Consider the following 14,341-nt stretch of genomic DNA (forward strand, 5'->3'; position numbering starts at 1 on the left):
ATTGGACCTAATGGAATAGTCAAAAAGAATATGGGTTGGATGGAATAAAACTCTTAGAAAATGGATTTATCAAAAAAGCTCCCATTTAAATAAGATAGTAATTTTTTAACTTTTTAAAATTATGATAAACAAGGCTTAAATCTCAATAAATTAAACTGAGGTTAAACTTGAATTGATTAATACTTTCAATTTTTTGGAATTAGGCTGCGTTTATTTTTAAAGTAGTGCTACATCACATTTTATTTATCGTGTCCTCATAAATTACCCAAATCGTTCTCACAAACAAACCCGAATTGAATTTGAGTTTGGAAATTGATGTCCGTATCAAATTTAAAATTATATTATATCATTCAAATTTAATTATTTTTTAGAGTGGCTCGACTTAATTCTGTCCAAATTCTTAAGGTGTGTTTGGTTTGTATTTGTAAAGTAATTTTTGAAATAAAAAGTACGAAAACTTGTTTAGTTTGTCTTTTTTTAAAAATGGTTTTGAAAAATTATTTTGGAGAAAGAGTTTTTAAAAAGTGATTGATTTGATGTGTATGAGAGAGAGTGTGAGTGATTTTAGAAAGTAGGTAATCAAACAAAATTTTGAGAAATTTTTTGAAAAAATTTGTTTGGTTTGATTACTCTTAAAAATTTATTTGTAGAAAATTTTTTCCAATTTTTTTTTTTTTTTGAAAAACAAACCAAAAAGCCCTTAATTTTGTACACTTGCAACTTATTGTTTGGAGGCCCTCGAACTTTTAAAATTACAGTGTAAAATCCTGGGACCAACCAAAAGAGATGATGACGCTGGTATTTTTGAGTTTTTTTTTTAAAGAAATTTAATAATATACCGTGGGTGTTTAGGAAGTGAGTTTTTATGTAAATTTTTTTAGTTATAGGATATTATTGGATAATTTTTTTTTATGTTTGGATAGATAATTAAATTTTTTATAATTAGATGTGATATTTATAAAAAAAAAAATAAAATAATTATAAAATTAAATGTGATATTTTATTTTAATTTATTTTATTTTACAAAAAATTTATCTTTCAGCGAAAAAAATCAAAAAAAACCCAACGCATAAACTTTCCAAACACCCTTACAAACACACAGACAGAGAGGAGTGATAAGAAGTGAGAAATAGAAGAGAGAGAGAGAGAGAGAGGGAGGGCCATGGGCTTTCGCCGAACCGCAAAGACGACGCAACCACCTCCATTTCCCAAGAGGCGCAAAAGGAGGAAGATCTTTCTTAATTTCACTCCATTAAAATCTTCATTTCATCATTCTTTTAATAAATTGTTCTTCAACTTTACTAATCAATTTCAAATCCAACTATATATATATATATATAAGCATAAGATCCGAAGATTGATTGATATACATGCTTATGGAAGATCATCACCGAACATGAATTCAATCTTTGTTCATGGTGCGCCTCGACGATCAGACCTTCAATTGTGTTTTGTTTTCCTTATTCTGATTTAGCTGTTGCTGTTATTGTTTGATTCGATTGTTTATATATGCTTTATTTATTTTTATTTTTTGGCTTTTCAAAACGTTGCTTCAAAGTAGAGACGATGACGATGACGATGACTCAATCCAATTTTGTGTGGTGAATGTATGCCGTGCAAGTAAAAGCCCCCCTTTCCTCATCTCTTTGTGTTTCAGCTGCCGATCGATTCTGTAATAACCTTCATTCTCGTCTTGGCCACGCTCATGTGCATTTGCATGATTTTGTCTTGTTAATTTTGCATTTGTAGACTTTGACTTATTTTGCCTAAGTAGAGGTCTCTGTCTTGTTTTGTGTTTATGTGATTTGCCTAAGTGTTGCTTGCATGCTTTGTCCCTTGCTTGGTGTGTTAAGCCTAGGTCATCTGCCTTTGCTATCTCAAGCCTAGATCATACCTTTGAGTTTTTACACATAGGCCATTGCACACCAACACCTAGGATCATCTTGGAACTACTTTGGTTGACCTCCACCTTCACCCTGGCATATGGGCCGAGATGTCTTCATCTGGGGTGAGATGTCATCATCTAGGCCGAGGTGTGCGTCACCTAGGCCGAGATGTGTATCATCTAGGCCGAGATGTTATCATCTAGGCGTTCTAGATCTTTGATCCTTGCACCTAGTGATCTTGTTCTTGGACTGGTGTGACCTAGACTAAGGTGTGGCACATCTAGGCCGAGGTGTGACACAGTTGGGCCAAGTGTTATCCTTCCTGGCCGAGATCAGTGAGACCTTGCTAGCCGAAGCCTATGTCTTAATCCGAGGTCATTGGCTTGTCAGAGTGCCCATGCCACCTTACTTGTTATACACACTTTGCCATGCTCTTGTCTTTTCATTCTATCGCCTTTTTGAGGAGATCCAATCCAGTGATGCCACGTGTCCCAGCAGAGGGTTAAGTCAGGTACTAGTTGAGAAAACATATCATTTGCTATATCTTTGCCTTTGAAGAGAGAGAAGCTCTAGGAAGAGGAAAAGAAGTTCTTAGAGTGAGAGAACTAGATTTCCAAGCTTGATTTTCACACCTTGAACCGTTAGATCCATGTTTTGAGGTTAGATTCTTAATTCACTCTTGTTGTTGTTTATGTTGATCTAATCGCATTGCATGATCTGGCATGATTCATGAGCCATGCATTGATTTAAAGCTTGGTTTTAGAAAGAGAAAGTGATGTTCATGTGTTCTTTAAGAAAAATCATGTTTTGATCCGAAAGTTTGTATCAAAATCCATGTTTTTGTGTTTGTTTTCATGAAACCTCCAAGTACGGGTACCCAGGTCCATATTTTTGAACTCATCTCATGAAATCTCAGATTTTGTAATAACAAGTTATGATTTTAGCATTCGTGTTCTTCATGTTCATGTTTTCCATGTTCTTCAAGAGGAAACACAGATTTCCAGACTTATTCGCTTAAGGGTGGTCACCGAGACCCACTATTGCCTAGATCTCACACCTAGGCCAAGCATCGTATCTCACTTTGGCCTACCTTGCAGAATCACTTGCACCTTAGCCTATCTTGCATGCATACCTAGGCCGACCACCACACACCTAGGCCTAGGAGACTACACCTCGGCCAAGAAGTGTGGGACCTCGGCCTAGATCATCTATGTGCATCTATTCCGAGACTTGGTTGGTACCCAGCATGTTTCCCCTAGAAGAAAAACAGTGTTTTGACTCCCAGCACCTGTTTTGCTTTGTCTTGACTTGGTTTTGGAAAGAAATGCTGGGATCATTTTCATTCATGTAAAGCTTGTTTTGGGAATGCATTGCATAACCATCTTTGAGCATTCTTTCTTGTCTTCCGGAAATGCATTCAGTGGACTTTGTCATGTATTTGTAGGTCTTGGATCCTTGCCTTAATCCCTACACCCGAAGAACTAAGTGAGTGGTATTTCTAATAAAGCTATGTTATAATGTTTTGATAAAGCTTTGTTTTGCTTTGTTTTGGAAAAGTATTTGATCAAGTATGAATGATTATCCCTTAGTTTTGTATCAAGTATTATGTTTGTTTTAATGACATTCTTGGAAGGTCCTTTCGTGCTAGGAGACGTTAAGCGTATGTAGCACCTTTGTTTGAGATATCTCTTTGCCATCGACGGTCATGTACGGATGGTACCACCGACGGTCTTGTACGGGTGGGTTTGTCTAATCGATTCCGGATCGGTTATTCCTTTATTTTGTCAGGAATGTCATCCTTTGTATTACGTAGATGTTAGTAAACATCCCAAGAAAGATTTTGATTGATGAACTTGATTCGTCTCATATTTTGTTACAAGATATGATATGTATTGTTCTGATAAGATCTCGGATATCATTCATTCAAACCTTTATTACTCATATCATTCACTGAGTATCCAAGCTCACCCTCCCTTTTATATATATGTAGGTGATGAGCAAGAAGGCGGTGACGCCTAAGATATATGTACAAGATGTTTTGGATTCATGTTTTGTTAGCATCTTGAAAATTATGCTTCTTAGTTTGTAATTCATGTTTTTTGTATATTTCGGCTTGAGAAGCCTTTTGATTAAGATGTAACATGTACTATATTTTATTTGTATTCAAGTTATAAAATCATGTTAAGATGTATGTCATTTCATTTGATCTATGCACAGCTCTTATGGACTACTTAGATTCAAATTTGCTTCCGCACATGTAAGCCCCGTATGCATATTCTGATTATATGTGAATTTTTGTAAGTTGGCCTTTGGTAATCTCCGATTACTGGCTATCACGGCACCATTCTACTAGGGGCGGATGGGGTCATGACAGATTCGCTTTTGGATTTACGTGCAAACTATTCTTCTTTACATGTCGATCGATGGTTGATTGGATTATGTTTTGTTTGTGTGCTCTCCGTATTTCAAAATATTAGTGCATTTGCTGTACTAGATTCACATTTTGATGGAAGAACTAAGATGAGTAACATCACACTAGTGTCTCTTCTCTTTTAGAATTCTTCATCACTGATAGTGGATTGTTTTCTATTTTTCTGTTGTCACAAACTGTTTTTCCTTCTTATTCCTGCGCGAATTGATTTAAGACATTTATGCTTCTGTGTATTTTGTAGGTAGAAAGTGATGTAGTAGTGTCCAATGGTTTCAAGTTCTGGTTTGGAAAAAAAAAGAAAAAGAAAAAGAAAGGAAGATTTTTTTCTTAAAGCACACACATACACACTATAACCCCATTTAGCTGCATATGTTTTAAAGTGCTTCCTCAGATTTTTACAAACACTCTAATAGTTCATTTTTGTTTTGTGTTTGACTTCAGGCGTATGCATTGATTCTTTGCACAACCATGAATCCTTTGTGTATCATTGCTTACTGGCATGGAGGTCAGAAGATTTGTCCTGTCCGTTGTTTCTGGGCTTTTAGTATGTACTTGGGTCTATCGCCGCATTCTTGGAAGGATAGTGGTAGTTGAAACGACGATGAACTCTATCTATAGATACCTAGTATTGGCTTCTTATTGGATTGGGAATTGCCTTTCTTTGAACTTTTAGCTGAATTTATAGGATATTTCAATTTCTACAGTGAATTTTTAGCTGAAGTTAGGGGGAATTTCAGTTTCTGCATTAATTTAGTGGCATGATAGGAGTTCACTACTTGGGTTTCATGCGTTTGTGACGAGGAGTTTCATTTGGCAAATCTAAGCAGAGATTTGCGTATGCAAGGCAGTAGGAAAGGAGACCATCAACGAGAACTCTTTATACCTTTTTAATCAAGATAATTATTTGTTACTGCAAAACTTAGTGATGGGCTTGCCACAAGTTTCATCCAGTGAATCTGCTGAGGAGGCTACAGAGTCTTTGAGAACATCTGTGCATAGTCCACCTCGGTTTTTTAATGTGAACACTTGTGATTTGGATGGAATGCATGTTGGAAGCATTAGCCGAACTGTTGGAGATTCCTTATGCTCTTCTTTAGGAGATTTTCAGGAAACAACCTCCTTGGAGCAATCAAAGTTGTCAGATGATTCCTTTATGTGTAAAGGGGCCATGGATGTTGGATCCAATGTACAAGAATTGAAAATTGGTTCTATGGATGAACTGGGGTTAACACCTAACACTGGTCAGAATATTCAGTGTCCAGCCTCTAGGATCATGGGGTTTGAGTGTGGTAGGAAGAATTATTTTTTTGATGAATTAAGTGAGGTTTCGGATGATCATGTTCATTCTTCTTCTGTGGTTGGTATCACACTTAATGAAACTGAGTCCAGTGGGTCACTGGTCAAGAAGCGATTGTTGTCACCATTGAGTAGTATGCTTTCTGCACATCAATTGGGTGTTGATCCTCTAGATATTAGCTGCCGCAACTTTCAAGTAAACTCCCCTGGTAGTTGTAGGGCTCCTGCGGCTCAAGATTATAAGAAAGCAAATACCGGAAGTAGAAACCATTTGACGAACCAAATCTGGTCCGTATGTAATTGTTCAGAAAGGAAGGATATGTTATACGATTATGGTAGACCAGACTCCATTTTTTTCACTGATGGTCCTTTAGTAGAGGACAAGGAGGTGTTACCTTATACTTGTTTATCTTCACCTGGACAAGATCCTTTCAAAAATTTAATAAAGGTAAGAACCCAGACTGGGGTGATATCCATATCCCCAGAAAAGGTGATGTCATCCCCTCTTTCTTTGTCTCCTCTTGGTCCAAAATTTTCTGAAACAATGAAAGCTGCAAGAGGATGCAGCAATGTCAGGAAAGAGATAGGGGGTGATTATTTAACCTTTAAAAAGGTGGCATGCTCCCTTGACAAAAATATCTCTGGCATTATCTTTGCCCCTGAGGAAGATAATTTTTCAAGGGCAAGTAAACCATTTGAAAATATTGATCTTTTGCAAAAAGAGTCCCATTCGTCTTCCCTGGAAAGTAATAGTGGAAAAAGTTGGCCTTTGTCTCATGATTCCATACCCCACTGCATGAAGTTGGGTAGAAGTTTGAGAGGACTTCCTGTTAGGAGGTCATTGGTTGGTTCGTTTGAGGAATCCCTGCTGTCTGGCCGGTTGTCATCTGGAAAATTCAGTCAGGTTATATTTATGTTACTCTACATCTGTAGACTTTCTTGTATGCCCTTTTTATCTTTTCATGTAGTCTTGAGAGTTCACTTTCCAATGTTGTTGATATGTGTGTCAAATGCCCATTTTTGGATCTTGATTGTGCAGAGAATTGATGGCTTTCTAGCTGTACTAAGCATTACAGGAGGCAGCTTCTCTCCAAAATCACAGAAACTTCCTTTTGGAGTAACCAGTGTTGATGGAGATAACTTCTTACTCTACTATGCATCCATAGATCTTGGAAGAACTCCATTGAACAATTACAGATTCCAGAATTTGAAAAGAGACCTTAGTAATGATGATTCACAAGGTGCTAAGAGTCGTTTGCGCATTCCAGTGAAGGGGCGCATACAGCTGGTTATACTATTCTCCCTCTAACTTATCATTTATTATTTGGCCCATATGCATTCAGTATATACAAGAATGCTTTGCGCTTGAAGTACAAATTTATAGCGTGATATGTTGCTGTACCTATGTGATTGCCTGCTGTTTAATTTACCGATTGTTTCAGCTTCCTTGACATGTTGTGTGACATTTTATTTAGGCAGTTGGTTTAATAAGCCGAGCCTCTGTTGGTGTTAATTTTTTTCTTGTTTATTCATGTTCTTTTAACATTGATGAACCAAAGTCGACAAGGTTCTCCTTGTCTCCAATGTTGCATATCATTTGGCTTGCGAGAAGATTGTTGGAACTTGACTCATTATATAAACAAGTGAAGTTTTTTGAGTTTGGCTCAGACTTAGCTTGACAGAGCCATACACATGTTGGAATACATGGGAAGAAAAAAACAAGAAGCAATCTACTTAACGTTGCCTCGTGATCAATTCAATTGGACACAGTTAATTATTCAAGCCAAGCTTGAATAATGCAGTATTCAGCTCAGCTTGGCTTTTTTACCACCCTAGTACCTTTTACAAGATTACCAGTGTTGTTGCTTGCTCATTTCAATTTGTTGTGTTGTTTGTTCTATTGAATATTTTAATGACATAAGTCGTGGATATATGGTGAAACAATTGGTCCTCACTTTCTATCAATCTGGATGATTTCTCAGGTTCTAAGCAACCCGGAAAAAACACCTCTTCATTCCTTCTTTTGTGACTATGATTTGAGTGACATGCCGGCTGGTACCAAGGTAAGTTGAAACAAATATAGCATTCATATCAGATGTTGGTTATTGCTTTTAACTTTTCTGCAATTTCCTAAAAGCTTGATATTTAGTCTGCCTAATCACAATCCTAGAAGTGTTTGTGTTCCTCCGAGTTTCTCACTGCCAATCACATGTATTGACCTTACCTCCTCAACTGTCATTTTAAAGGCCTGTTCCCACACAGGTATATCACCTCCGGGTCTCCCCCCTTCTACCCATTTTGGTTGCACAAAAAGAAAACAGAAAAAGGAAGAAGTAGGTCCCTGGTGGCACTGGGTAGGTACTGTGTTGAAGCTGAATAGGATAATCATGACTTGAATCCTTTGTATGAAAGGAGGGCAAAATGAAAACAAAGAATTAATAGAAGATAAAAGAAAAAGTGATTCTCTTGTGATAATTTGAGAATGCTGTAAGTAGTAAATGGATCTTGAGTCTAATATTTATGTGTTGGTCTGAAATATTGGATGTTCTATTATGCCTGCACATGTATTGCAAAATGGAGAAAAATGGAGACACACGGTAGAAAGATAATCAGGCCCAATTATTACCAAATAACAGGAAAATATATCAGGGACCAAAGGCTTGTAAGCTTTGATGCCCACTTCAAATGAATATATGACGAAGAATTGTTTATCAGCACATCATTGCATGCACTGTTGTTTTCTTATTACACTTTTATTTTATTTGCTTCTAGCAGTAAGACTGGAATTGAATTCAGTCGGTAATTAGTTTTGCGTCCTTGTTCAATTTGGAGTAGACATTCTTGCGTCAGAAGGTTACCCTAGCCGGTTCTGGCCCAACTTCAACGCGGGTGACAGGAGAGCACAGAAATTTTGACACGAACTACAACGATAAGGTGACTCCCTTGGAAAGAAGTCATCCTGACCAAAGTATCAAAGAAAGTGAGGGCTCTAATTTGATAGGTCCAATGGGTATAACAAATTTTTTAGAAGAACACTATCACATTGGAAATATAGGTTTCCCTTCCCTTATAGATCAGAATGAATGTGACAACACTCTGTGCCACGGAACTGGTCACAGAGATTTCAGTTGGCCAGATTTATGCCATGAAGCCAAAGATAAATCAGAACATGCTTGTTCAAAGGTCAATGAGAATGCTGCGAGTGGTGGCACTCTACGTTATGCTCTTCATGTCCGTTTTCTATGCCCTTTCTCTAAGAGAAGTGTGATATCAGTTCGGAGGTGCAAATCTGATCCTCCATCTGTGCCACAGAAAACAAAGTTAGATGCTGATAGGAAAAGGAGATTTTATTTATACAATGATATGAGGGTTGTTTTTCCTCAACGCCATTCTGATGCTGACGAGGGGAAGGTATGTTGTTCAATTTCACATTGTAGGCTTAAGACTGCTTTTAGACCTGATTCTGTTCTTTTTTACTTCTTCTTCTTCTTCTTCTTCTTTTTTTTTTAGGTATATGGTGTTTATGCTTCTTATATTGCAAATGTTACCAAGTGTGTTTCATCGAAGTCTGCAATGTCTTTATAGTGCTAGCGTGCTGAAGATCTGAACAGGAAATAAATGAAATCTCTTTTTTTAATATCTAAGCTTGTGTACATGTGTGACATTTTTTTGTATGTTTCATGGCAGTTGAACGTGGAATACCATTTTCCAGCAGATCCAAAATACTTTGATATCAGCAACTGACCACGGTCACATCCTCTCTCCTGAGTGTATGGTTCATTGTCTATGTATATACCAATAATAACACATTCCATGGGACATATCGTCTTGAAATGGCAGCAACACAATTTCACCTCTGAAGAATTTTAGGAACTCACTAATAATTTGATGAATCGAATGTTGTTTCTTTTGACCTCCTAATGGAAATAGTGGCAAGTGTAGGATAAAGTCCTGCTTCAGGGCAATTTGTTGTCTTAATTAAGGTGGAGTGGTTACAATTTGAATGCATCCCCTAAAATCCTTGTCTACTGTGTGTATAGTTTGTGATCACACATGAGCTTGTAGGGCTAGACTTCAGAATTTTTCAGGCCCGTTTGTAATTGTGGGTTGGGTATTGGAAGAGAATTTGAAGTCTGATTTGAAATTTCAAATACAATATATTTATGCAGGTATATATATTAGGATAAATTGATAATAAATCTAAAAGAGTGAAGAACTCAATGTTCAATCAAGAGCTTGTTTGGGATTTCTTAAATTAGTGTATGTATTTAGATAAGTATATTTATGTAGGTCACATTAATTTTTTATTTTTATATACATCTTTTTATGTTAAAAAGTATACCTATTTAAATTACTTTAACCAATCTCTAAGTTAATTTATATATATATATATATATATATTTTTATGTTAAAAATTTATAAAATAAATGATTCTAGTTATCATTATATTGCATGTGAGTGAGGATTAAAACAAAAAAGATTGGTAGCTCAAAATTTGTGGCTCGAATATGGCCCAACTTTTATACCCACCCACATATCTTTGTACACCTCCCTTTGTTATTCATCTCAGTTTTACGTTTCATTTCAAATAAAAAAAAAAAACAAAAAAAATAAACAGAGTAGAGAGAGAGAGAGAGAGAGAGAGAGAGAGAGAGAGAGAGACCCATATCGCGACCCATATCGCCGATTTCTGTGTGTGCCGACGAGGCTCGTGCTGGTTCTGTGTGTGCGGGTGCTTCCGCTGCTGCTGTGTGTGCCAGACGGGTTGCCATTGCTGCTGTGCGTGGCGACGCTGCTGCTGTGTGTCCAAAGGGTGCGATGCTGCTGCTGTGTGAACGGTGTGGCTGCTCTTACAGGTGGGTGTGCTGTTCATGCTCTTAGTTGGTTTTGTTTTAAATTTAGGGTTTATAAGTGTTTGATTTGATTTTGCTTAGAGCAAAATGAACAAGTATTGAGAACAAGTTTTTGATTTTTATTTGAGAACAAGTATTGAGAACAAGTGTTGAGAACAAGTTTTTGATTTTTATTTGAGAACAAGTATTTAGAACAAGTTTTTGATTTTTATTTGAGAACAAGTATTGAGAACAAGTATTGCTCAGAAAAAATTAACAACTATTTGATTTGATTTGATTTAAAGTTGTTTACGTTTTGAATTGATCAATGTTTATGTTTATGTTTTGATTTACTGTTTATGAACAAGTATTGAGTATTGTAGGGAACAATATGGGCAATTTTTATGAACAAGTTTTTAGACATTGGAGGTACTCTGCTGGGAGGGATTCTGCCTCTAAGGAATTATTCTTCTGGCTATTTGATCATGTGTGCTTACAAACAAATGTGAATGTTTGAGTGGATTTTGTAGAATTTGGCTTGTTTTTAAGTTTTTTGGAAGGAGGTGTTTTGGACATTCATTTCAAACAGACCCACAGTTAAACATTGACATTGATTTAAAACAGACCCCACATTTGAAAATGAACAGGGACAACATAATGTTGAATTTGAATTGAACTTGCTTTGTTTACTGTTTGAAGTAAATGTATCATAATCATTCATACCAGTGAATTGAGTTTCTTTGTGTTATTATTGGTTTGAAGAATTTGTATTTGTATTGTTAAACTTAAATTGAGTTTCTCTCTAAATGTCTATTTTATTTCACTTTGAAGCTACAATGGATATTGACTCAAACAATAATTCATTCAATGTGAGTGAGGAAGTTGAAGAACATGATAACAATCTTGAATTTAATGAGAGCGATGAAGTTGAAGAACCGAAGAAGGGGATGTATTTTAACTCAAAGCAAGAAGTGTACGCATTTTATGCAAAATATGCGAAACAACTTGAATTTGCTATAGCTTATAGAACACAAAATGTAACAACGGATGGGGAAGTGAAGTACTTTGGAATTGAATGTACTTGGGCTAGGAATAGAACAAAAAGATTAGAAGTAAATCCCCTGGAACCATCTTTGTCATCAAAAATTGATTGTAAAGCAAGGGTAAGAGCCAGTCTACAAACTAATGGAAGATATAAGTTAACCACAGTTGTGCTTGAGCACACTCATGATTTGATTCTTACTGACTCACAGCATTTTGCAATGAATAAGAGGATTCTTACTTCGGTGAAAAGGAGATTAGAAGTTAATGATGCAGCAGGGATTGGGGTGGCTAGGAATTTTCATTCTATAGTTGTTGAAGCGGGGGGATATGAGACATTAATGTTTGATGAACGAGATGCAAGAAATTATAAGTTGCATGTCAGATGCTCTCCCCAAAAGCTATAATAACTGACCAGTGTAGAGCAATGCAAAATGCCATAGAAATTGTCTTCCAACATGCTCAACATCGTTGGTGTTTATGGCACATAATAAAGAAAATTCCAGAGAAATTGAGAGGATATTCGCAATATGAATCCATTAAGGCTGTTTTGAGTGATGCAGTTTATGATTCATTCACAAAAGATGAATTTGATGAATATTGGGAAGCAATGATTACAAAATTCAATTTGAATGATAATGAGTGGTTGGGGGTATTATACTGTGAGACATAGGTGGATTCATGCCTATGTGAAAGACATATTTTGGGGTGGCATGTCAACTACACAACGAAGTGAGAGCATGAATGCATTTTTTGATGGATATGTGAACTCCAAGACAAGCTTAAAGCAATTTGTTAAGTAGTATGACAATGTCTTGAGAAGTAAGGTAGAGAAGGAGACAAAAGCAGATTTTAAGTCCCGTAACAAATTGTATGATTGCTTAACGGTATATCGTTTTGAGAAGCAATTTTGTGCACGTTACGCTAATTCAAAATTTAAAGAAGTTCAAGCAAAATTGAAGCGTCTAGTGTATTGTCGTGCAAATCTTATCAATGAGGAGGGAACAATTTGTACTTATCATGTGAGGGAGGCTGTTCTTCTAGGTGAGGGGATGAAGAAAGTGGAATTTGTTGTGTACTTTAATTTAAATGAATGTGAGCTTCAATGTATGTGTCGGTTGTTTGAGTTTAGAGATATTATGTGTGCCCATTCACTTTGTGTGCTCATTGAGAGATCCATATATGAGGTGCCAAATAAATACGTTATTTCAAGATGGAGAAAAGACTTGGAAAGAGGGTACACATGCATTCCAACAACATATACTAACTTTGGGTTTGCTCTACATCCAAAGTTGCATGATAACTATCACAACACGTTGAATGAGATCCTAGAACTTGCTACCAATGATGATGCTAAACATAAAGTGATTTAACTTGGGTTGATGAAAATCAAGGATGAAGTGAGAATAGTTCAATCAAGTAGTGCGAGTAATGTGCCACGTACTAGTACTTTACCACCTTCCCATAGTTCACCAAAAAGTCCGCCTCGTATCAATACTACAAAGGAAAGCATGACTCGCAAGGTACTCAGTCCTTTGGTTGCTTGCCGAAGAGGCCGTCCATGTACGAAACGGAAGGTTAGTAAGGTTGATGCAATAGTGAATCTGTTGAAGGGAAAGAATAAGAAGGCTAATCCGGTACAGGTACATTTTTCATTCCGCACTACATATGTATATTTCAGAATTTGTTAAACTTAAAATATTCATCACTGTCTGGTACTATAGGGTTGCAAGGTGCGTCAAGGTGAATCTCGTAAGTTAAGCTTTCCTTGTACGGGAGGCGTGCAACACACTATGTATGAACCGGTACGTGTTAAATATGAAGGTTGCTTCGTGTTTTTTTTTGGATTTTAATTTTGTTGCTTCAAATTACTAATTAACTTGTGTTACTATTTCATCATTAGGTGCCGCCAAATCAACCTTACTATTGTCCTTCTATGGATGCCATAGAAGACAGTATGTATGTACCGGTATGTGTTAAACGGACTTAATATTATAAAACTTTGTTTGTTGTGGGTTGATATTTTAGTTCTTCAAATTACTAATGCCATTTTGTTACTATTTCATGAAAAGGTGTCGAAAAATCGATCTTATTATTTGCCTTGTATGGATGCCACACAAGACAGTATTTATGTACCGGTACGTGTTGAATGTATTCTTCTGACAAATTAAATTTTATATTGGTGAATATGCTTGTGGAATTTTTTTTTGTAATATCTACTTAATTTTTACAGGCACCGGTTAGCACAATTGGGGACGACATTGAAAGCACATCTCATACTCAAGCTGGAATGGTCAACAATATTAGCAGTCAAAGTTCGATAGTACCATCAAATTTTGTTGACTTGAACATCGACAGGGATCCGAATGTCCCATTTTTTTTTTAGTTTCAAAGTGCTAATTGTACATGAATTTCATTTGTAAACTTCGGATTGTTTGGTTTCATTTGAAAATTGATGGAATTGGTGGTTGTCCTATTTTAGGTTGAATTGAATTACAGGTTCAAAACAATACTTGGTGGAATTTGTTTTGTTGAGTGAATTGTAGATCCTGTGTGTATGTCTTTGTTGAATTGAAAATTGATGGAATTGGTGGAAGTTGTTGAAAGAAACCTGTTGACTTTATGTTTGTGTGAATTACAGGTTTAACACAATGTCTGTGTGAATTGTTCATGTCTGTGTGTATTGGTGGAAGTTAGTGGAAGTTGTTCCCTTTTATTTATGTCTCTGTGAATTATAGGTTCATTCAAGGTTCTTCAACAGATTTGTTGAAACAGATTTCAGGTTCAATAGACTTAACAGGTTTTTTTGAAAGGAATTACAGGTTCAACAGATTTCTTGAAAGAAACAGGTTCAT

General features: G+C 36.3%; 1 protein-coding gene across 19 annotated transcripts; it reads left to right on the forward strand.

Annotated features, from left to right (window-relative positions):
* The first annotated feature begins 1,079 nt into the window (after positions 1–1,079).
* Positions 1,080–14,096, forward strand: LOC114258822 (uncharacterized). 19 transcript variants are annotated; one of them, XM_082887092.1, is made up of 14 exons: positions 1,093–1,418; positions 1,562–1,672; positions 3,331–3,371; positions 3,520–3,625; positions 4,759–6,517; positions 6,653–6,901; positions 7,596–7,676; positions 8,449–9,024; positions 9,301–10,469; positions 11,277–13,129; positions 13,211–13,291; positions 13,390–13,455; positions 13,559–13,624; positions 13,720–14,096. In XM_082887092.1, the coding sequence occupies exons 5-9, from the start codon at positions 5,243–5,245 to the stop codon at positions 9,355–9,357; spliced, it is 2,238 nt and encodes a 745-aa protein (XP_082743218.1). In that variant the 5' UTR covers positions 1,093–1,418; positions 1,562–1,672; positions 3,331–3,371; positions 3,520–3,625; positions 4,759–5,242; the 3' UTR covers positions 9,358–10,469; positions 11,277–13,129; positions 13,211–13,291; positions 13,390–13,455; positions 13,559–13,624; positions 13,720–14,096. The 19 variants fall into 19 exon arrangements, with proteins under 19 accessions (XP_082743214.1, XP_028054621.2, XP_082743226.1 ...); XM_082887095.1 differs by having other exon boundaries at positions 1,105–1,418; positions 1,559–1,672; XM_082887091.1 differs by lacking the exon at positions 3,520–3,625 and having other exon boundaries at positions 1,562–2,545.
* Positions 14,097–14,341: the final 245 nt, after the last annotated feature.

Source organism: Camellia sinensis, chromosome 9 (assembly GCF_055761805.1).
Source record: "Camellia sinensis isolate YWXY chromosome 9, ASM5576180v1, whole genome shotgun sequence".
NCBI lineage: Eukaryota > Viridiplantae > Streptophyta > Magnoliopsida > Ericales > Theaceae > Camellia > Camellia sinensis.

Bases quoted from the DNA above. Each gene is read 5' to 3' on its own strand.
- LOC114258822 (XM_082887088.1), top strand. From the start codon at position 5,243: ATGGGCTTGCCACAAGTTTCATCCAGTGAATCTGCTGAGGAGGCTACA. The intron at 6,902-7,595 runs GTTATACTATTC...ATGATTTCTCAG, and splicing joins TGAAGGGGCGCATACAGCTG to GTTCTAAGCAACCCGGAAAA. The intron at 7,677-8,448 runs GTAAGTTGAAAC...AATTTGGAGTAG, and splicing joins ACATGCCGGCTGGTACCAAG to ACATTCTTGCGTCAGAAGGT.